Here is a 21,908-nt window from a genome sequence, read left to right on the forward strand (position 1 = left end):
AGAACCGGCATAGCTGAAAACGCTGTTTGCTCTTGAAGTTCACCTAGGTTTGAGTGATAATCTTTGGGAATTAGGCATGGTGAGATCTCTTTCTCTTGAAGATTCTTAAGTGCTTTCGTTACAGGGATGCAAATTCGGTTGATGTAAGTGGTGGTGTGGAGACAGAATCTTCTAATGGAAAAGATACACTAGTAAGTATTTCGTTTTGTATGTTCAAGGCAATCTAGGGTATTTTTTGGTGGTTTTGTTTTGTTTTTGTTGGTCATGGGGCTTGAATTCTGAGCCTGAGAGCTGTCCCTCAGCTCTTCAGATCAAGGCTAGCACTCTACAACTTGAGCCACAGCGCCACTTCCAGCTTTCTGGTGGTTTATTGGAAATAGGAGTCTCATGGTCTTTCCTGCCCAGGCTGGCTTTGAACCGCCATCCTCAGATCTCAGCCTCCTGAGTAGCTATAATTACAGGTGTGAGCCACCAGCGATCGGCAGTTTGTGTTTTTGTTTTTTTTTTTTTAAATTAAGTGAACTATAATCACATCAATTCATTTGATTCTCCAATTGCTCTCTGGCTACAGGAAGGTGCTGGGGATACTTCAGAGGCAATGGATACTCAGGCTGGCTCCGTTGATGAAGAGAATGGCCGACAGTTGGGAGAGGTAGAATTGCAGTGTGGGATATGTACAAAATGGTTCACAGCTGACACCTTTGGCATTGATACCTCGTGAGTACATTTCCTGGTCTTGAAAGAATTGCTTTATAAAATCAGTTTCAACGTGTCCAGAAATTCAGTACTAGACAACATAAATACCTAGTTATTTCCTTCCTTCTAAGCCTTCATCAATAAATAGGGTGTTGTATAAGGAATTGTTTTTAGTCTTGAGGGAACAGCCCTAATAGGTACAATGGTGGGTATTGTCCCTATTTTTTTTGTTTTGTTTTGTTTTTTTGGGTCCGGCCGTGGAGCCTGAACTCTGGGCTTGGGCGCTGTCCCTCAGCTCTTCAGCTCAGGGCTAGCACTCTACCACTGGAGCCACAGCGCCACTTCTGGCTTTTTTCTTATGTGGTGCTGAGGAATCGAACCCAGGGCCTCAGGCATGCAAGGCAAGCGCTCTACCTCTGAGCCACCTTCCCAGCCCTATTGTCCCTATTTTTAAGCTTACAGCGGTATAGTAAGACTATACAGTTAGAGCATTATCTAAACAAATTTGAAACAGTATCATTTAAGTTTTACATGAGGTATTTGGAGTTTTTCAGAAGGATTTGGTCTATATTGTGAACAAAGCCTGTTGTCAAAAAAAACAACTCAGTGGTAGAGTTCTTGCCACTGTGTTCAGAATCCTGTTTTCCATCCCTAGCACCTCTAAGGAAAATTTCAAATTAAAAAAAAAAATTGGGAAGAAAAAACTTGAGAGAGCAACGGAAGGGGTGATGTTGTCCAAAAAGAAATGTACTCCACCTGACTTCTGTAACTGCAACCCTTCTGTACTTCACCTTTTTTTTTTTGGGTCCGGTCGTGGGGCCTGAACTCTGGGTCTGGGTGCTGTCCCTCAGCTCTTCAGCTCAAGGCTAGCGCTCTACCACTTGAGCCACAGCGCCACTTCTGGCTTTTTTTTTCTGCTTATGTGGTGCTGAGGAATTGAACCCAGGGCCTCATGCATGCAAGGCAAGCACTCTACCACTGAGCCACCTTCCCAGCACTCTGTGAGACTTTTATCTCAACTAATCACCAAAAAATAGAAGCTGGAAGAGAAGCTGTGATTCAAGTTTGTAAAGTGCCAGCCTTTATTAAAAATACTAAGGGTAGCTGGGCGCTGGTGGCTCACGCCTGTAATCCTAGCTACTCAGGAGGCTGAGATCTCAGGATCGCGGTTCAAAGCCAGCCCAGGCAGGAGAGACCGTGAGACTCCTATCTCCAATAAACCACCAGAAAACCGGAAGTGGCGCTGTAGCTCAAGTGGTAGAGCGCTCGCCTTGAGCTGAAGAGCTGAGAGACAGCACCCAGGCCCAGAGTTCAAGACCCACGACCGACAAAAAAAAAATATAGTAAGGGTCAGTGCCCTGGCCTTGAGTTCAAGCCCTAGTATAGGCACCAAAAAAATAAAAAAGAAAGAAAGGAAAAAGAAAAAAAGATGATAGCTCTTCATATCTAAGTATATCCTTTTTCTCCCCCTTTGTCCTCCTTCCCATTGATTCTATCTTGCTCCTTTAGGTATCTTGTACTCTTTTTTCTTATTCTAAACATGAATATCTGGTGTATTAGTCATATGATTTAGAATGAAAGTTTTCTTAGTCATGGAATTTGATCTAGAGCTAGCTCAGTAGCATTATTAACACATTGTCATAATGGGAATAATAGTATAGCTACTGCCTGTAATTTTTTTATTTGGTATTGTGGTAACAAATTTAAATGTGACTTAAGACTGAATTATTCTGAAATTAATCTCTGACACACAGTTTGTGATGAAATAAATATCTTCCTGTAATATGTTGTGTGCTTAAAAGTTAAAATTTTAAGCCAGGAGCAGGTGGCTTATGCATGTAATTCTAGCTACTCAGGAGGCCCAGATCAGAGAATCACGGTTCAAAGCCAGCCCTGTCAGGAAAGTCTGTGAGACTCTTATCTCCAGTAAACCACTAGAAAACCAGAAGTGGCGCTGTGGCTCAAGTAGTAGAGTGCTTGCCTTGAGCTGAAGAGCATGGGGACAGTGCCCAAGCCCAGAGTTCAAGCCCCACGACTGACAAAAAAAGTTAAAATTTTAAGTGGATTTTAGAAATGTTAATGTACTAATTAACATGTGACTGGTGACCTAGAATATCTAATTAAAATAAGAAAGAAAAATAGTAGGGATCTGGAAAAAGATTTTTATAGAAACATCTAAAAAGGTTTGGAAGACACTGGTCTGAGAAGTCTGGTTAACTAGGCCCCAAATTGGCCACTTTGGATAAACCAAGTAATGAGGAGCCATCCAAGAAAGAATCAAATCACAGTCCAAAGTTTTCATACTTTTGGAGAGACCAATTGGTACCTGAATTTGAAAAAGGGTGCTCTGAACACCTGATTGTGTTTGAATTAAAATGTGAGACTTTGCCTACATTAAATGAGTGTATCATAACAGCCTTCTTAGCTGAAGAGCTTCTAGAAAGTAGAGAAAGGAATTGTTTATATATTACTGGGGTGAGAGGGGGTATCAGACTCCTCCTTGAACTTACTAGGCAAGTGCTCTACCACTTGAGCCAGTCTGCTAGCTTTTTTGCAGCCTTTGTTTGTTTATTGCTGGTTCTGGGGCTTGAACTCAGTCAGGGTAAGGATGCTTTCCCTGAACATCGACCACTTGAACCACAGCTCAGCTTCTGGCTTTTTTGGGGGTTCACTAGAGATGAGAATTATGGGCTTTTATGTTTGGGTTGGCTTCAATTGTAACCCTCGGATCTCAGCCTCTTGAATAGGATTACAAATGTAAGCCACTGGTGCCCAGTATGTTGGTTCTTTTTTGAGATAGGATCACATTTTCATCACTATGCCATCCTGGAATGTGATCCTCCATTTTGTGTTTCCCTTTGTTGTTGGAATGACATGCATGTGCCACCAAGTCTAACCAGTGCTTGAGAAGAAGTCTCATGAACTTTTTTTTTGCCCAGGCTGGCCTCCAACCATGGCCTTCCAGAACTCCACCTCCTACGTAGCTGGAACGGCAGGCTTGAGCCATCTTCCCCAGCTAGTTCTTAAGAATCTTTCGTTCTTTCTTTCTCTCTCTTTCCTTCCTTCCTTCCCTTTTTCTTTCTTTCCTTCCTTTCTTTTTCTCCTTCCTTCTCTTTTCCTCCCTCCCTCCCTTCCTTCTTTCTTTCCCTCCCTTCCCCCTTCCCCCTTCTCCCTTCTTTTTCTTTCTTTCCTTCTTTCTTTCTTTCTTTCTTTCTTTCTTTCTTTCTTTCTTTCTCTCTCTCTCTCTCCTTCCCTCCCTTCTTTCCTTCCATTCTTTCTTCCTTCCTTTCTTTTTCTCTCTCCCTCCCTCCTTCTCTCTCTTTCCTTCTTTCTTTCTCTCTTTCTTCCTCTTGAGATTAGTTCATACTTGCTTCCCTTGCTTGCTCAGCAGGTGTTCTACTACTTAAGACAAGACTCTAGCTTTTTTCTGGTTATTTTGGAAGGTAGTGTCTCTCAGACTTTTCTGTATAGTTAGGATTACAGGCATGAGCCACTCAGTAAGAACATCGTAATCATTCCTTTCAATTTTGGTTCTCTGCCCATCTAATTGGTCACTAAACTTTTTCTTCTTGTCTTCTCTACAAAAAGATGTTTTCCATTTTTATTAATCACTGTAGCTCAGGCCTTATAAAATCTTCTGCTGAGACTACTACAAAAACCTTATATTCTTGGGCGTGAGGTATGGCAGTAGACTGCTGGGCAAGCTCAAAGCTTTGTTCTGGGAAAAAAAAACACCTTATATATTCATGTTTTTCTAATCTCTTCTCCCTTCAGATCATCACTGAATTTATCACTTTTATCATCTCACTTCCCCTTCAAGGAGTTCTATTACACAGAAAAAAAAATCCAATTCTGCCTAGTGTGTAAGGCTTTGTATTTCATACCTTTCTTTTTTTTGGGGGGGGCATCCGGTTGTGGGGCCTGAACTCTGGGCCTGGGCGCTGTCCCTCAGCGCTTCAGCTCAAGGCTAGCACTCTACCACTTGAGCCACAGTGCCACTACCGGCTTTTTTCTTATGTGGTGCTGAGGAATCGAACCCAGGGCCTCAAGCATGCAAGGCAAGCGCTCTACCACTAAGCCACCTTCCCAGCCCCCTTCCTACCTTTCAAACTTTATTTATTTATTCGAGATAGAACCTGGCAGTGTTGCCTAGACTAGTCTTAACTTTGTGGGCCCAAGTGATCCTCCCAAAATCGCTGAGACCAGAAGTGTACATTATGATTGTTTATTCATTTATTTTTAAAAGTATAATCCCTTACAAATCTTGTCCTAGACAGATTTTTTTTTTTTTTTTTTGCCAGTCCTGTTGCTTGAACTCAGGGCCTGGGCACTATCCCTTCTTTTGCCCAAGTCTAGCCCTCTGTCACTTGAGCCAGAGCTTTACTTCAGTCTTTTCTGTTTATATGGTACTAAGGAATCAAACCCAGGGCTTCAGGCACGGTAGGTAAGCACTCTACCACTAAGCCACATTCCCAGCCCAAGACAGAAATTTTATACTTGATTTTGATTTCTAGTCTTTATATACAGGGCGCCTGTTTTGGAAACCCACTTACTCCCTAAATTCAGTTTATAACTTGTCCTTGATAAATCTTTCCTAACTCCTAAACCTAAGTTTACTACTAGGGTCCTGAACTGTAAGGACTAATTATCATCTGTAGGCTTCATTTGCTAACAGCAAGTAATGTTTTGTGACTAGTATTGTCGTCTTCAATAATTTTTTGTTTTGTTTTTTGGTTGGTCATGGGGCTTGAACTCTGGGCCTGGGCACTGTCCCTGAGCTCTTCAGCTCAAGGCAAGTACTGCTTGAGCCACAGCACCACTTCTGGTTTTCGGGTGGTTAATTGAAGATAAGAGTCTCATGGATTTTCTTGCCCGGGCTGGCTTTGAACCACAATCCTCAGATCTTGGATTACAGGCATGAGTCCCTGGCGCCCAGCTTCAATAATTTTTTGTGTCCATGTGTGTTCTGATCCTAGGGCTTGAACTCAGAGGCTATGAGTCGTCCCTACTTTTGGGCTCATGGCTATTCCTCTACCGCTTGAGCCACAACCCCACTTCCAGCTTTTTTGGTGTTTAATTGAAGATAAGAGTCTCACAGACTTTCCTGCCTCAGCTGGCTTTAAACCGTGATTCTCAGATCTCAGCTTGTTGAGTAGCTAGGATTATAGGTGTAAGCTACCAGCACACCTGACTTAAACAAATATTACATTTTAAAATTCATATTGTCATACATTCTATCTGCTTTTCCTGATGTGATCAACACTTCCTAGACTACTTTTTCTCCTTGTACAGTTGGCCTAAAAGAGATAAATTAACTGAGATAGAATGCCAGTGAAATCCTTCCAAATGCTGTATTAGCTACTGTGGTGAATAATGTTTTGTTTTTGTGTGTCAGAAAAATCTAGGGATGGAGGCATATGTGGCTGAAGCAATAGAGGGCCTGCCTAGCAAGCATGAAGCCCTAAGTTCAAACTTAGTTTCTTCTCCTAAGTACTACTCAGGAGGAGAATAAAAAAATTGTTTTGGTATGGATGACGTCTTCATGTTTTGAGTATGGTGACAGTTTGATCTTTTTTTTTTTTTTAAGTCCTGGGGCTTGAACTCAGGGCCTGGGCGCTGTCTCTGAGCTTCTTTTGCTCAAGGCTAGCACTCTACCACTTGAGCCACAGCACCACTTCTGGCTTTTTCTGTTTATGTGGTACTAAGGAATGGAACCCAGGGCATGCTAGGCAAACATTCTACCACTAAACCACCTTCCCAGCCCTTAATTTCACTTTTACTGAGGAGAAGGGTCCCTGTTGACTTCTTTTTCATAAAAAAGTATAATGTGTTGAGATGAGCATGATGAGGCATGCTTAGAGTCTCAGCTCAATGGAGGCTGAGGCAGCAGGATTATGAGTTCAAGACCAGCCTAGGTTACATTGACACAATATCAAAAAAGAAAAGAAAAGAAGAAAAAAACAAAATATGTGTTTTTAGTGGCTAACTAATCTGTAATTTGGCTCATTCACAGATCCTGTCTGCCTTTCATGACCAACTACAGTTTCCATTGCAATGTATGCCATCACAGTGGGAATACCTATTTCCTCCGGAAGCAAGCAAGTAAGAACAATTAGGATATTTCACAAATGACTGTCTACTGAAAAAGACAAACGCTGTGGGCTTAATATAATCAAGATACTTTTGTATCTGGTAGGAAGTTAAGTTTGGGTTAACTTGGGGTTTAGTTTGGGATAATTATTGTTGATCCATTTCAGAACAAATAATGATTTCACTTTTGACTACTCTAGAAGTTACTTCGTTGTCTCATCTTGTTGTTTTTACCATGCTGATAGAAATGTATTACAGGTAACAATTTTCTTTTTGTTTTTGATAGATTTAAAGGAAATGTGCCTTAGTGCTTTAGCCAATCTAACATGGCAGTCCCGAACACAGGATGAACATCCAAAAACTATGTTCTCCAAAGATAAGGTAGTATGTAATTAATATAATTACAATTATGTTAAATAATGGGGTAGAACTTCTAAATATATGCTTTAATAACAATAACTTTATCCTTAATTTTTATGCATGAAAGATTATAAATTCATAATTTTCTTGTTTTTAACTTCATATTATTTACTGATTTCCTACAATGTGTTATGTTGCTTAGCTGATAGTATTATATACCCTTAAATTGTTTTGATTTGCCTTATAAAAGCAAGCAGATGTCTATCTCATTACAGTCAGAGCTGAGGCAGACTTCTCAACCTAGTGTAGGCCCTCCCCCTTATTTTGCCAGTCCTGGTGCTTGAACTCAGGGCCTGAGCACTGTCCCTGAGTTTCTCTGTGCTCAAGGCTCACGCTTTACCACTTGAGCCACAGCGCCATTTTCAGCTTTTTCTGAGTAGTTTATTGGAGATAAGAGTCTCATGGACTTGAACCTTGATCCTCAGATCTCAGCTTCCTGAGTAGCTAGGATTACTGGTATGAGCCACCAGCACCCAGCTGTTTAGCCACTTTTTATAGATATCGCCCTTTGTCAATGGGGAAGAGGCTCAGTCTCCTTTTATTTTGTTTATTATTTATTTATTTATTTTTTGTCAGTTGTGGGGCTTGAACTGGGCCTGGGCGCTGTCCCTCAACTATTCAGCTCAAGGCTAGCACTCTACCACTTGAGCCACAGAGCCACTTCCAGCTTTTTCTGTATATGTGGTGCTAAGGAATCGAACCCAGGGCCTCATGCATGTGAGGCAAGCACTCTATCACTGAGCCACCTTCCCAACCCCCTCAGTCTTCCTTTATTATCAAAAAAAGTTATCAGCCAGCACTGGTGGCTCATGGCCTGTAATCCTAGCTACTCTGAAGGCTGAGATCTGAGGATTGCAGTTTGAAGCCAACTAGGGCAGAAAAGTCCCTGTGAGATTCTTATTTCCAATTAGTCACAAAAACCTAAAGTGGCACTCTGGCCCAAAGTGGTAAAAGTTGTTGAGCAAAAGAGCTCAGGGACAGCACTCAGGCCCTGAGTTCAAGCCTCATGACTAACAAAAAAAAAATTTTTTTTAAACAGTGGGGTCACCAGGCACTGGTGGCTCAAGCCTGTAATCCCAGTTACTCAGGAGGCTTTGATCTGAGGATTGCAGTTCAAAGCTATCCCAGACAGGAAAATTTGTAAGACTCCAATAAATTACTCAGAAAAAAAACAGAAGTGGTGCTGTGGTTCAGGTGGTAGAGTGCTAGTCTTGAGCACAAAGAGGCTCAGGGACAGCGCCCAGGCCCTGAGTTCAAACTCTAAGACTGGTAAAAATAAAAACAAAAACAAAACAATGAGGTTTACATTGTTACTTAGCTCCCATTTAAAGTTAAAATAAGGGGGCTGGGAAGGTGGCTCAGTGGTAGAGTGTTTGCCTTGCATGCTCGAGGCCCTCGGTTCGAGTCCTCAGCACCACATAAGCAAAAAGAAAAAAGCCGGAAGTGGTGCTGTGGCTCAGTGGTAGAGCGCTAGCCTTGAGCTGAAGAGCTGAGGAACAGTGCCCAGGCCCAGAGTTCAGGCCCCACGACCGGACCCAAAAAAAAAAAATAAAGTTAAAATAAGTTCTATAGATTTTCCACTCAATATTACAGTATTTTTTTTTTTTTCCACTCATGGGGCTTGAACTCTGGGCCTGGCACTGTCCTTGAGCTCTTCAGCTCAAGGCTAGCTCTCTACCACTTGAGCCACAGTACCACTTCCAGTTTTTGGGTAGTTTATTGGAAATTAGAGTCTCATGAACTTTCCTGCCCTGGCTGGCTTTGAACTGCAATCCTCAGATCTGTTTCCTGAGTAGCTAGCCACCAGCGCCTGGCTTACTACAGTATTTTCTATTCTTTAGTGGTTTTTTTTGTTGTTGTTGTTGGTCGTGGGGCTTGGACTCTGGGCCTGGGAACTGTCCCTCAGCTGTTCAGCTCAAGGCTAGCGCTCTACCACTTGAGCCACAGCGCCACTTCCAGCTTTTTCTACTTATGTGGTGCTGAGGAATTGAACCCAGGGCCTCATGAATGCAAGGCAAGCACTCTACCACTGAGCCACCTTCCCAGCCCTTTAGTTTTTATTAATAGTGATGGTAATGGGGCTTAAACTTGGGGCTTGGGCATTTCCCCTCATCTTTTTCTGTTCAAGGCTAGTGCTTTACCACTTTGAGCCACAGCACCACTTCTAGTTTTCGGGTGGTTATTTGGAGATAAGAGTCTCAGGCTGACTTTGGACCATGATCCTTAGATAATCCTGAGTAGTTGGATTACAGGCATGAGCCACCAGTACCTGGCAAATTTTCTATGCTTGTCAGTGCTAGTTTACCTACAAAATTGAGACATGAACTTGAGCTACCTGTTCTAGGTTCATGAGGTTTTTTTTTTTTTAATTAAAAGAAAAAAAAATTTTTTTTTTGTGCCAGTCCTGGGGCTTGAACCCAGGGCTTGGGCACCATTCCTGAGCTTTTTTGTTTAAGTGCTCTACCACTTGAGCTACAGCTCATTTGGTGCTTTTTTTTTTTCCTGCCATAGCTGACTTTGAGCCTCGATCCTCATATCTCAACCTAAGGAGTTCTAAGGATTACAAGTGTAAGCCATCATCACCCAGCTTGGTTTGTGAGGTTTTGATCAGCAAACAATTACATGTATTAAACTGATTTCATAAGATTATAAGGGAGCTGAACAATTCCCCTTGACTAGATTATGTAGTCATCATTAACGTTGTACTGCAGTGTTTATGGTGATACTGGTATAAAGAAAACCACTGTACTGTTAGTTGGTATGAAGTATAGCGCATAGTTATGTACAGAATATAATCCTTGGTAATAAATAACTTAATGAGGGTTCAGTGTAGTCTAGCTAGTCTGAAATTCATGTTCCTACTTCAGTTTCTTAAATGCTGGAATTAAGAGTTTGAACTATTACCGGGCTCTGGTTCATAGCTGTAATCCTAGCTACTCAGGAGGCTAAGATCTGAGGATCACAGTTCAAAGCCAGCCCAAGCAGGAAAATCCATGAGACTCTTTATCTCCAATTAACTACCAGAAGATCAGAGGTGAAGCTGTAGCTCAAAGTGGTAGACCATTAACCTTGAGCACAAAAGCTTAGGGATAGCAGGCAGGCCCTGAGTTCAAGCCCCATGACCAAAAATGAAAAGTGAATATTATCTTGCCTTGCTTGAACTTTACTTTTTATCACTATTTTAGAGTATAGTCTTCTTTAAAAATAAAAGTTGATTGTAAAACAGTACATTGTTTAATGTCATATACAGGCTCATACATTTCATGCTTACCGTGTGTGTGTGTGTGTGTGTGTGTGTGTGTGTGTGTGTGTGTGTGTGTGTGTGTGTGTGTGTGTGTGTGTGTGCGCGCGCGCGCGCGCGCGCGTGCTCTGGTACTATAGCTTGAACCTGAGGTCTCATGCTCTTATGTATACACCTTTCTAGCACACGGATGGTGCTATGCCACTTGAACCATGCCTCTAGTCTGACTGCTGGTTAAGTGGAGATAAGGAGTCTCACCTACTTTTCTGAGTAGCTGGCTTCAAACCATAATCCTCTGATGTCAGTCTCCTGAGTAGTTAGGTTTATAAGTATGGGCTAGCCACATCTGGCATTAGCATGTCTCTTGAAGGCCTTGTTTTCTCTTGATTTTTCTTCTTTTATTTCATATTTGTTTCATCATGGCCCTAGAAGCAATAATACAATTCATAATCATTCATTACTGGGTTTCTGATGCATTGTCCTACAATTGACTGATGGAACCTTATTACTCAGATATATGAAACTTTTTTTTTTTTTGTCGGTTATGGGGCTTGAACACTATCCCTGAGATTTTTTGCTCAAGGTTAGTATTCTACTACTCTGAGCCACAGCACTCACCACTTCTAGTTTTTTGGTGGTTAATTGGAGATAAGAGTCTCTCAAACTTTGCTGCTCAGGCTGGCTTTGAACTGTGATCTTCAGATGCTCAGCCTCTAAGTAGTTAGGATTATAGATGTGAGCCATCAACACATGCCAAACTTTTTTGGCATGTCTCCATCAGTTGTTTTGAGACCAGATCTCCTTATGTATCTTAGACTTAACTAGGAACACATTATCCTCTTGCCTCAGCCTCCCTAATTCGGGAGGGGGGGGGGGTGGAGAGAGAGAGAGAAAGAGAGAGTGTGAGTGTGAGTGAGAGTGTGAGTCAGTGTGTCAGTATTTTTTGTGGAGCTTGAACTCAGAGCCTGGGCACTGTCTCTGAGCTTTAGTGCTCAAGGCCAGTGTTCTACCACTTTGAGCAGCAGCTCCACTTCTGGTTTTCTGGTGGTTAATTGGAGGTACGAGTCATACAAACTTTCCTGCTTGGGCTGGCTTCAAACCATGATCCTCAGTTCTCAGCCTCCTGAGTAGCTAGGATTACAGGCAGGAGCCTCTGGTGCCCAGCAACTTGGGGATTTATATGTGTGTTTGTCACCATGCCAGGATTCCCTGTCAATTTTTAAACTCTTATTTTCTAGGAAAACCAAATATTTCAGGCTTCTTTTGTATTCTCTCTGATTCAACCCCTGTTCATTTTGGTAAAGATTTATTTCCAAGGTTGAGAATGTGGCTTAGTGGTAGAGTGCTTGCCTAGCATGCATGAAGCCCTGGGTTCAATTCCTCATTACCACATAAATAGAAAAAACCAGAAGTGGCGCTGTGGTTCAAGTGGTAGAGCACTAACCTTGAGCAAAACTCAGGGACTGTGCCCATGCCCAGGCCCTGAGTTCAAGCCCCAGGACTGGCAAAAAAAAAAAAAAGAAAAAAAAGATTTAGTTTCCACAGAGCTAACTCTAGTGGTGTCAGACTTTGGAAGATTCTGTAAAATATGAATGAATTTTATGCCAAAAGATCAAAGTCAGCCATGTTTTGGACATTTTACATGTTTGGGACATGTAAATCAGGGCTGGAAAGCACCATCAAAGTAGTGGGGATGAAAAAAGGATCCTGGTAGATGTGAAATTGGTGAAAGATAACCTAAAAATATCTTGCTTTTGATTCTGGGTGATCAGCAGTTTTGAGTATTAAGAGCGGTATGATGCAGAATTTCTTCCATTTTAGTTACAAGAAAATTTTGGTGTCTAGAGGATGTCCAAAAGATGTTATAAGTAGGGAAATAGCTCAGGAAATAGTGATTTGTAATTTTCCAGTTGACACCAAAGACAATGTGACAGTTTTCTCTCTGATTATGTGAGAAGCTCTAAGTAGATAAAATTTATATGCTCCTCAAAAATCGGTGTTGTTTGCAAGCAATTAAATATTTGTTGAGTGATTAAAGTCTAAAGATAGTTTTGTTTTTTTTTAATAGATCCTAACAAGGTCTTAAATGGGTCTGTTTCCTTTCTTTGTGAGCATAATTTTGAAAACTACTATAAGTCTTAATGTATTTTATCTTAAAAATTAGGATATTATACCATTTATTGATAAGTATTGGGAGTGCATGACAACCAGACAGAGACCTGGGAAAATGACTTGGCCAAATAACATCGTCAAAACAATGGTAAGTAGACTAAAACTGAGTATACACTTGACATTTGAAAATCCAGTGCTTTTTATAACAATGAAAATTTAATTAATCTCATTGTAAAATAATTTTCTGACTAAGAAAATGAGCGATTTGATCTTTGAGAGTATTAGATGCAGATCATTCTAAGTTAAATAGTTTTCAAACAGATTCATTGAGTTGTATATTATATTTAAGTGAACATCATTCTTCTTGCTGGGTGCCAGTGGCTGATGAGCCACTCAGGGGGCTGAAATCTTAGGATTGTCATTTAAACCCAGCCCTGGCAGGAAAGTCTGTGACACTCTTATCTCCAATTAACCACTTAAGCTTTAAGTGGAGTTGTGGTTTACACGGTAGAATATTAGCCTTGAGCACAAATGCTCAGTGATAGAGCCCAGACCCTGAATTCAAGCCTCAGGGCTGGAACACACACAAAGTGAATATCATTCTCTTTCACTTCAGTTTTATACATTGGAAATCTTGCCCATTGTATTTTTGTCAGTCTTGAGGTTTAAACTCTGGGCCTGGGCACCGTCCCTGAGCTCTTCAGCTCAAGGCTAGTGCTCTGCCACTTGAGCCACAGCCCCACTTTTGGTTTTCGGGTGGTATATTGGAGATAAGAGTCTCACAGACTTTTCTGCCCAGGCAGCCTACTTAGTAGCTAGGATTACAGGCATGAGCTACCAGCGCCCAGCTTGTAAGGATAATTTTATATTAAAATTGGAGACCATTTATACTTTTATTTTTGTTAGTCGTGGGACTTGAACTCGGCCTGGGCATATTCCCTCAGCTCTTCAGCTCAAGGCTAGTACTCTACCACTTGAGCCACAGTGCCACTTCCAGTTTTCAGGTGGTATATTGGAGATAAGAGTCTCATGGGCTTTCCTGCCTAGACTGGCTTTGAACGGTGATCCTCAGATCTCAGCCCCCTGAGTACCTAGGATTACAGGTGTGAGTCACTAGTACCCTGCTGTTTATACTTTTACAAAGACCCAAAACCAAACCAAATTGACTTTATAATTTAAGAGAGGAACTGGGAAGCTGGGCACCAATGGCTCATGATTGTAATCCTAGCTACTCAGGAAGTTGACATCTGAGGATCGAGGTTCAAAGCAGCCTTGACAGGAAAGTCTTCAAGACTCTTATCTCCAATAAGCCGCTCAGAAAAAAATATATAAATAAAAGAGAGGAACTGGGGAGAAGTTAACAGTAAGCTACTAATAGTTCATATTTTTGTGGGATAGAAGGCTAGGTGAGTATTATTCTATTTTATCTCTATCATTTATTTATGGTGCTGGTACTGAAGTTTTAAGTAAAGACTAGTTCTGTCTCTAAGCCAATTTGCCCAAGGGTGGTACTTTACTACTTGAACCACATTTCCACTTCTAGCCTCTTGGTGCTTAGAGGTAATAATCCCACAGACTTTTCTGCCTGGGCAGGCTTTGAGCCATGATCCTCAGATCTCAGCCTCCTAAGTAGCTAGGATTACAGGCAGGAGCCATCTATGCAATCTCTAAGTATAACATTTTCATTAATATTAAGATTCTGTTTCCCTTTTCAGAGTAAAGAAAGAGATGTTTTCTTGGTAAAGGAACATCCTGATCCAGGGAGCAAAGATCCAGAAGAAGACTACCCCAAATTTGGACTTTTGGATCAGGTAGGTTAATTTGCTCCATGTTCTCTTTTTTGTTTAAGCCATTTGAAGATAGAGAATCAGATTTTGTTACATCTATATATATATACCACTACCCATAAAGTGATAGAGTCTACCACATTATGGGCATGTAACAATCAGCAACCTGCTTGGCTATCTTAAATCCTATCTTAAAATAACCAAGGACTACAGGATTGTTCAGCGATATAGCACTTGCGTAGCATATGTAATGAGTCCTGTTCCAGCCCTAACACTGCAAGTAAATAAGTAACCAAAAGAAAAAAGTGAATGGGACTCCGACTACATAGGGTAGAATTCTCATAGGGAGCTGTGTCCATGGGGTTTAACCACTTTAGTTGCCATTCAGCAGTTCCTCCTCCACCCTGGTTGATTGGTTAATTGGTTAATTAAATTACCTGACTTTCCTGTCCACAGGCCACTAGCTGGATTCCTGAAACACACCTCTGGCTAGTTTTGTTGTGTTTTTGTCCATTGTGGAGCTTGAACTCTGGGCCTGGGTACTGTTCTGAGCCTTTCAGCCCAAGGCGAGCGGTCTACCACTCGAGCTACAGCTCCACTTCCAGTTTTCTGGTGTTAATTGGAGAGAAGAGTCTCATGGACTTTCTTTGCCCAGGCTGGCTTTGAACTGCCATCCTCAGATATCAGCCTCCTAAGTAGCTAGGATTACAGGCATGAGCCACTACTGCCCAGCAACCTCTGGCTAGTTTGAAACTCCTTTAGGATTATCAATTTCAGTTCTCATGCAATTACAATTTCTCATTATTTTTGATTAATTGCCATACTAATTTGTTTATTTAGTCTCCCTTTTTCTTTGGATATTTTTCCTCCCAGGATCTAAGTAACATAGGTCCTGCGTATGACAACCAAAAACAAAGCAGTACTGTCACTACCAGTGGGAATCTAAATGGTAAGTTTTTCAGTGTGTCATTTTTAAAATATTTTTAAGCTATAATTGTTCCTAAGATTGGACATTCTTTGGGATGACCCATACCTGGATATTTTCTAATATGCTTTATAGTTCAGAATACAGTTTTTATCAGCAAGTCAAGGATTTGGCAGAGGTGAACTTTTGTCACAGCACAGCTTTTTGTTTTTTTGTTTTTAATATTAGTGGTACATACTAACTATACAAGTCAATGGAATTCACTGTGATATTTCCTTACATGCATGTATCATGCATTGATGATGTCTATTCAGCCACAGTTTGGTCTTCAGTAAGACAGAGTTAGTGTAAGACAAGATACAATTTTAAGATTAAATTTACTGTGTTTATACTCACTGTGATCTGTTTCTTTACAACTAATATTTTAGCTAAGTGTAGTTGCTTTCTATTCTTTCCACAATTCAGCTTCCACTGTTCATTTTCTAATTTTTCTTGCCCTGTATAATTTCTAAAATTTCTTACCCAGTGTACTCATTTGACAGCATTTCTTTATGGAATGGAACGACATCTATGGCATGTTTATTTGTGTTTGGTAACACATTAATAGGGGAATGAATGCTTGTCATTAGTAGTGATAACCTGAGGAAACTAAGGAAAGCTGGGAGGTAGCTAGTCATCTGATACATGGCATCATTAACTTCAAAAGGGAGAGCATCTTAAGTATTTGTTATAACATGGGTTGGAAATGTAAGTGTATTGTTTATCTCTTACACCATGTTTTCTTGTGTAATTGTTAAAATTTGACAAATACATGGTGCCACTTCTGTTCCTACAGGTGGAGCCACTTTTGGAGGTGAATTCCTCCTCTGTCTTCTTTCAGCCCCTCAGACTTAAGTATTTTGTGGTTTGGAAAATGCTTTTTTGCTGAGTTGTGGTAGAAGCTAAACCTAAATAATTTTAAAGCCTTGTGAAAGTGGTGGCAATAGCACTTAATATGAGTAGTAGTTCAGTTAAATGTTAGTAATTAAAAGCTTGTATGTTGTCATATTCTGCCTAACATGGCCAGCAGTTCCTTTAGGGTCCAGAAATAATGACTTAAAATAAACTAATAATTTTTGATTGATGATGACATTGTAATAGTTCAACATTAAACTTATGAGAAGTAGGAAGTAGGAATCTGATATGTTTATAAAAGGAAATTCTACACCTACATCTGGTCCTGTGTATGCAGAATATGACCTACCCTCAATGTCTTGATCCTTTTTATTGCAGCAGAAGTGCTGATAATTTCCAAGCTTGCCCAAATTTATATATAGTACTCTACGCAGTTGTTTACATAAAGGTGTTTTCCTACAGTTCAGGGACATTTTCTGGAAGGAAGGAGAAACAAACTGAGAGGAACGATAGAACTGGAAAAAAAACTTCAAAGTACTGATTTCAGATATATACAAGGAAATATTCCTTGTGGCCTTACTATATTGACAATTATTTCTGTACAAAATATGTAAATTATTGATTTGTCCTTAATTCCACAAGCCAAATTAGGCTAACCTAAATTTGATGACACTAGCACACTTGTAATAAATGGATTGACAAATGGATGTAGAAGTAAAACTTGACTACTAAAAGAAAACTCCTTTCTTACTTCTGTCATGTAACCATGATGTCTATTGGGCAGCACTGGAGAGAAACACCTTTTTAGTACTTCTGTTTCTGTTTTCATGTTTGATGTACTTTTGTCTTGTTGGATATTAAAGTTAAGTGCTTTAGCAGATGCTGTAACTTTATTATGTTTACAAAATACATTGTGTAGTTCAAGCAAGTGAACATGGGCCCAAAGTGAGGACAGTTTCATTATGGATGTTTATATTGGTTTGAGTGGGGCAAAAACATGTATCCATGCAATTGTTTCATTCTTTTTAGCTATGGGTTCTTAGAGTCTGAAAGAGGGCAGATGCATTTGTGTCACATCCTTAAACGTACTAATAGTTGCAGTTGGTTAAGAAAGGAAAGTTGGAGATTTAACTCAGTTATCACTAGTGCTAGATTACATTTGAGGACCCAGTGTGTGGGGCTGTAAGACACTGAGTAGATTGCTTTTAGAACCAGGGTAAAATCTAGTCTGCTTTCAGAAGGAAACTCTCCTGTGGTGTTACACAAATGCACATTGGGTGTATTAGTCCCCATGGAATTGCAGTATCCATGTGGTGCTTCCATTACAACTCAATGAAAGTCATCTGCCTTCTCTTCAAAGGGGGAATTGCAGCAGGAAGCAGTGGAAAAGGAAGAGGAGCTAAGCGCAAACAGCAGGATGGAGGGACCACAGGGACCACCAAGAAGGCCCGGAGGTGGGGAGAAACGCACCCCACTTATCCCCATTTGCTTATTTGATGCTGGCAAAGTCCACTACAGGAGAAATTAATTCAGTAATTAAGTGTCTGAGGCTAAAAAGTAAAAAGCATGTTACCAGACCAGCTGCTTATCCATATTTTCAAAGACTCAAGCCAAGGGGCAGAACAAGCCTGATATAAGTATTCTGTTTTATATACTTGTTACCACTAAAACAGAATCCAGGGCAGAATCCTCTGGTGATAAGTCTGGGTTTATATAAAGTTCTTTATCTTCTCTCCTTATCCCAGGCTTGAACTCTGGGCCTGGCTACTGTCCCTGAGCTCCTATTGCTCAAGGTACCATTTCCAATTGTTTCTGTGATTAATTGGACATAAGAGTCCCAAGGACTTTCTGCCTGGGCTGGCTCCCAACCATGATCCTCAGATCTCGCCTCCTGAGTAGCTAGGATTATAGTTATGAGCCACCAGCCCATAGAGGCTAACTTATCTTTCTCAAATTAAGTTCCCTTATCTTGAGAAAGGATAGATGGGGACAAGAGAGTGAAGCTAACTGAATGTTAGCTCATTAACTTGTCATGCCTTTTCCTTTCCCTTTGTCTAATACTGAAGTGATGAAATGCAGGTCACTTATTTTGACTGGCAAACAGGTAATAAGTGCTCATATCTGTGAGTTTATGTTCATTGATTTATATAATAAATATACTAAAGAAAATTACCTTCAGCCCTTGTTCCTCTTCTCCTCTGATAAGTACTGGCTGTTTGTGCTTAAGGACGATCAGTAGGGACCCTTCTTTGACAAGTTACTGGTCAGTCCCTATAAAGTATGATTACATTTGACCGAAACTGCTTTACAAAGTAATCCCTTGCATTTCACCTGTTTGGACTGCAGAGGGCAGGATGATCTTTTTAAGAAGTATTTAAGAAGTTGCGTGGTTTCCAACTGAAATCTAATACATCAAGTCTTTCTTACAAATTAGAAGTAGAGGTTACTATAACTAGAAGGGTTTTTTAATTATTTTTGTTTTTTTTCAGTGACCCTTTGTTTTCTGCTCAGCGTCTTCCCCCTCATGGATACCCCTTGGAACACCCATTCAATAAAGATGGCTATCGGTATATTCTAGCTGAACCTGATCCCCATGCTCCTGATCCTGAGAAGCTTGAGCTTGATTGCTGGGCAGGAAAACCTATTCCTGGAGATCTCTACAGAGCTTGCTTGTATGAACGAGTTTTGTTAGCTCTACATGATCGAGGTATGGAAGGTGGTATTAGTATTAGTATGTATTTCAGGGTTACTTTGACCTGCTATATCAGCTTTGTCCAATCTAGGCTGAAAAATATATCTTAGTCTGTTATTTCTGCCCCAGCTTGTCATCTCTAACTAGACTTGACCAGAATATGTAAGAGATCATTTTTGCTTCCCCACAAGTTTTAGCCGTGTTATGTACATTTTATAAAAATGCATGTTTTTTTGTTATTGTTTCTGTGCCCATCCTAAGACTTGATCTCAGGGCCTAGGTGCTGTCTTTGAGCTCAAAAGCATAGGGACAGGAGCAGGGAAGGTGGCTCAGTAGTAGAATGCTTGCCTTGTATGCATAAGGCCCTGGCTTCAATTCTTCAGCACCACATAAGCAGAAAAAGCCGGAAGTGATACTATGGCTCAAGTGGTAGAGCGCTATCATTGAGCTGAAGAGCTGTGGGACAGCGCCCAGGCCCAGAGTTCAGGCCCCATAGGGACAGTGCCTCAGGCCTGGAGTTCAGCCCCAGGACCAACACATAAAAAAAAAACAAAAAAATGGACTGGGCATGTAGCTTAATGGTAGAGTGCTTGTCTTGGGTTCAGTTTCTTGGTACCACATAACCATAAACAAACAACAATGAAAAAGAAGGCAGAAAAGTCTGAGAGACTCTTATCTCCAATTAACCACCAGAAAACTGGTAATGGTGGCTGTGGCTCAGAGTGGTAGAGTGTTAGCTTTGAGTTAAAGAGCTGAAGGACAGTGCCCAGGCCCAGAGTTCAAGCCTCAAGATGGACAAAAAAACAAAACCTTTCTATTTTGGTGGTATGGCTCAAGTGGTAGAACATTTGCCTAGCAATATCAAAGTCTTGAGTTCAAACCCCCGTACCATAAAACAATAACATTTTTATTTTTGAAGTACTATGGGTTGAACTCAGGATACTGTGCTCTCCGTCGCTAAAGGCCAGCACTCTAGAACTTGAACCACAACTCCAGTTTGGACTTTCTGCTGGTTAATTGGAGATAAGAGCCTCGATTTTGTTCTGCCCTGGCTAGCTTTAAACTACAATTCTCAGGTTTCAGCCTCTTGAGTAACTAGGATATCATATGCATGAGCCCACTTTATATAGATTTTACTTTTTTTTTTGGTCGGTTGTGGATCTTGAACTCTGGGCCTGGGCAGCTATCCCTCAGCTTTTCAGCTTAAGGTAGGCGCTGTGCCATTTGAGCCACAGGGCCACTTCCATTGTTAATTGGAGATAAGAGTCCACGGACTTTTCCTGCCTGGTCTGGCTTTGAACTGCGATCCTCAGATCTTAACCTCCTAAGTAGCTAAGATTACAGGCATGAGCCACCAAGGCCTGGCTTTTTTTTGGATTTTACATTTTAAACTCATAGTGAAGTTAGAAAAATCATGAAATTCATCTCATCAAGCTTCTCCTAATGGTAGTATCTTATACAATCATAATAGTTAATAAAAACTAGGAAATTAACATTGGTAAATATTCTTTTTTTTTTTTTGTGGAGCTTGAACTCTGGACCTGAGCGCTGCCCCTCAGCTCTTCAGCTCAAGGCTAGCCCTCTACCACTTGAGCCACAGCACCACTTCGGGTTTTCTGGTGGTTTATTGGAGATAAGAGTTTCACAGACTTTGCTGCCCGGGCTGGCTTGAACCATGATCCTCAGATCTCAGCCTCCTGAGTAGCTAGGATTACATGCGTGAGCCATCCGCGCCCGGCTGGTAAATGTTCTTAAATTATTGAATACTAAAGCTTAAATATCTTTAATCTGAAAATCCAAAATGTTCATAAATATAAAATCTTTTGAGTGTCAATATGGTTCTCAGAATTTTTAGAACTGGGCACCAGTGACTCACACCTATAGTCCTATAGCTACTCAGGGACTGAGATCTAAAGGGATTGAGGTACTCAGCTAGCTAAGGCAGAAAAGTCTGGGAGACTTCTGTTTCCAAAATAACCAGCAATACTCTGGTTTCTCTTCAGATCTTATAAATCTTTTGCCTTTTACCAAAATAACCAGCAAAAAGCCAAATTGGAGGCATGGCTCTACTAATAGCCTGACAACAGAGTGAGCTTGAGGCCCTGAGTTCAAGCCCCAGTACTGGAAGAGGGACACTTCTGATCCCAAGTATTTTACATAAGGGATACTCAACCAGTATTAATTAATGACCTTACTTAAATTTCACCAGGTTTTCCACTAATATTTTTCATTAAGATCCCTCATTGCCAGCTGTTTCTTCTTAGTTTATTGTCGTCTTTGAGATCTTCAGTAGTTTCTCAACTATATGTTCCATGACCATGGTACTCTTTTTGTGTATTAATTATATTATTTGTCAGAATTTATTCAGTAACCATTTGATGCTTTCTCATGATTAGATGGTAAGACTAGCATAGAAATGATTCCTTCTTTTGTGTTTTTTTTTGGGGGGGGGTTGTGGGGTTTTTTTTGGTCATGGGACTTGAACTCTGGACCTGAGTGCTGTCCCTCAGCTCTTCAGCTCAAAGCTAGTGCTTTACCTACCACTTGAGCCACAATGCCACTTCCAGTTTTCTGGTGGTTTATTGGAGTTAAGAGTTTCATAGCCTTTTCTACCCGGGCTGTGAACCGGGCTGGCTTTGAACCACAGTCCTCAGATCTCTCTCTCTCTCTCTCTCTCTCTCTTTTCTCTCTCTCTCTCTCTGTCTCTCTCTCTCTCTCTCTGTGTGTGTGTGTGTGTGTGTGTGTTGGCTTTTCCAGTTTTCTTGTGGTTTATTGGAGTTAAGACTTTCATAGCCTTTTCTACCCGGGCTGGCTGTGAACCGGGCTGGCTTTGAACCACAGTCCTCAGATCTCTCTCTCTCTCTCTCTCTTTCTCTGTGTGTGTGTGTGTTGGCTTTTCCAGTTTTCTGGTGGTTTATTGGAGTTAAGACTTTCATAGCCTTTTCTACCCAGGCTGGCTGTGAACTGGGCTGGCTTTGAACCACAGTCCTCAGATCTCTCTCTGTGTGTGTGTGTGTGTGTTGGCTTTTCCAGTTTTCTGGTGGTTTATTG

At 40.9% G+C, this 21,908-nt stretch overlaps 1 protein-coding gene across 4 annotated transcripts in view; it reads left to right on the forward strand.

The window, feature by feature from the left end:
* Positions 1 to 21,908, forward strand: part of Ash2l (ash2 (absent, small, or homeotic)-like (Drosophila)) — a 40,202-nt gene that overhangs the window by 755 nt on the left and 17,539 nt on the right. For 3 of the 4 annotated variants that reach the window (XM_013026355.1, XM_013026347.1, XM_013026368.1), the window contains exons 2-11: positions 125 to 191; positions 572 to 717; positions 6,710 to 6,798; positions 7,073 to 7,167; positions 12,612 to 12,707; positions 14,275 to 14,370; positions 15,220 to 15,295; positions 16,107 to 16,124; positions 17,526 to 17,619; positions 18,655 to 18,872. In XM_013026355.1, the coding sequence (XP_012881809.1) occupies positions 125 to 191; positions 572 to 717; positions 6,710 to 6,798; positions 7,073 to 7,167; positions 12,612 to 12,707; positions 14,275 to 14,370; positions 15,220 to 15,295; positions 16,107 to 16,124; positions 17,526 to 17,619; positions 18,655 to 18,872 (995 nt within the window). The remainder of the gene's footprint in view (positions 1 to 124; positions 192 to 571; positions 718 to 6,709; positions 6,799 to 7,072; positions 7,168 to 12,611; positions 12,708 to 14,274; positions 14,371 to 15,219; positions 15,296 to 16,106; positions 16,125 to 17,525; positions 17,620 to 18,654; positions 18,873 to 21,908) is intronic. The other variant, XM_013026362.1, reaches the window with a different exon arrangement.

This window comes from Dipodomys ordii, unplaced genomic scaffold (assembly GCF_000151885.1).
Source record: "Dipodomys ordii isolate 6190 unplaced genomic scaffold, Dord_2.0 Scaffold4, whole genome shotgun sequence".
Taxonomy (NCBI): Eukaryota; Metazoa; Chordata; class Mammalia; order Rodentia; family Heteromyidae; genus Dipodomys; species Dipodomys ordii.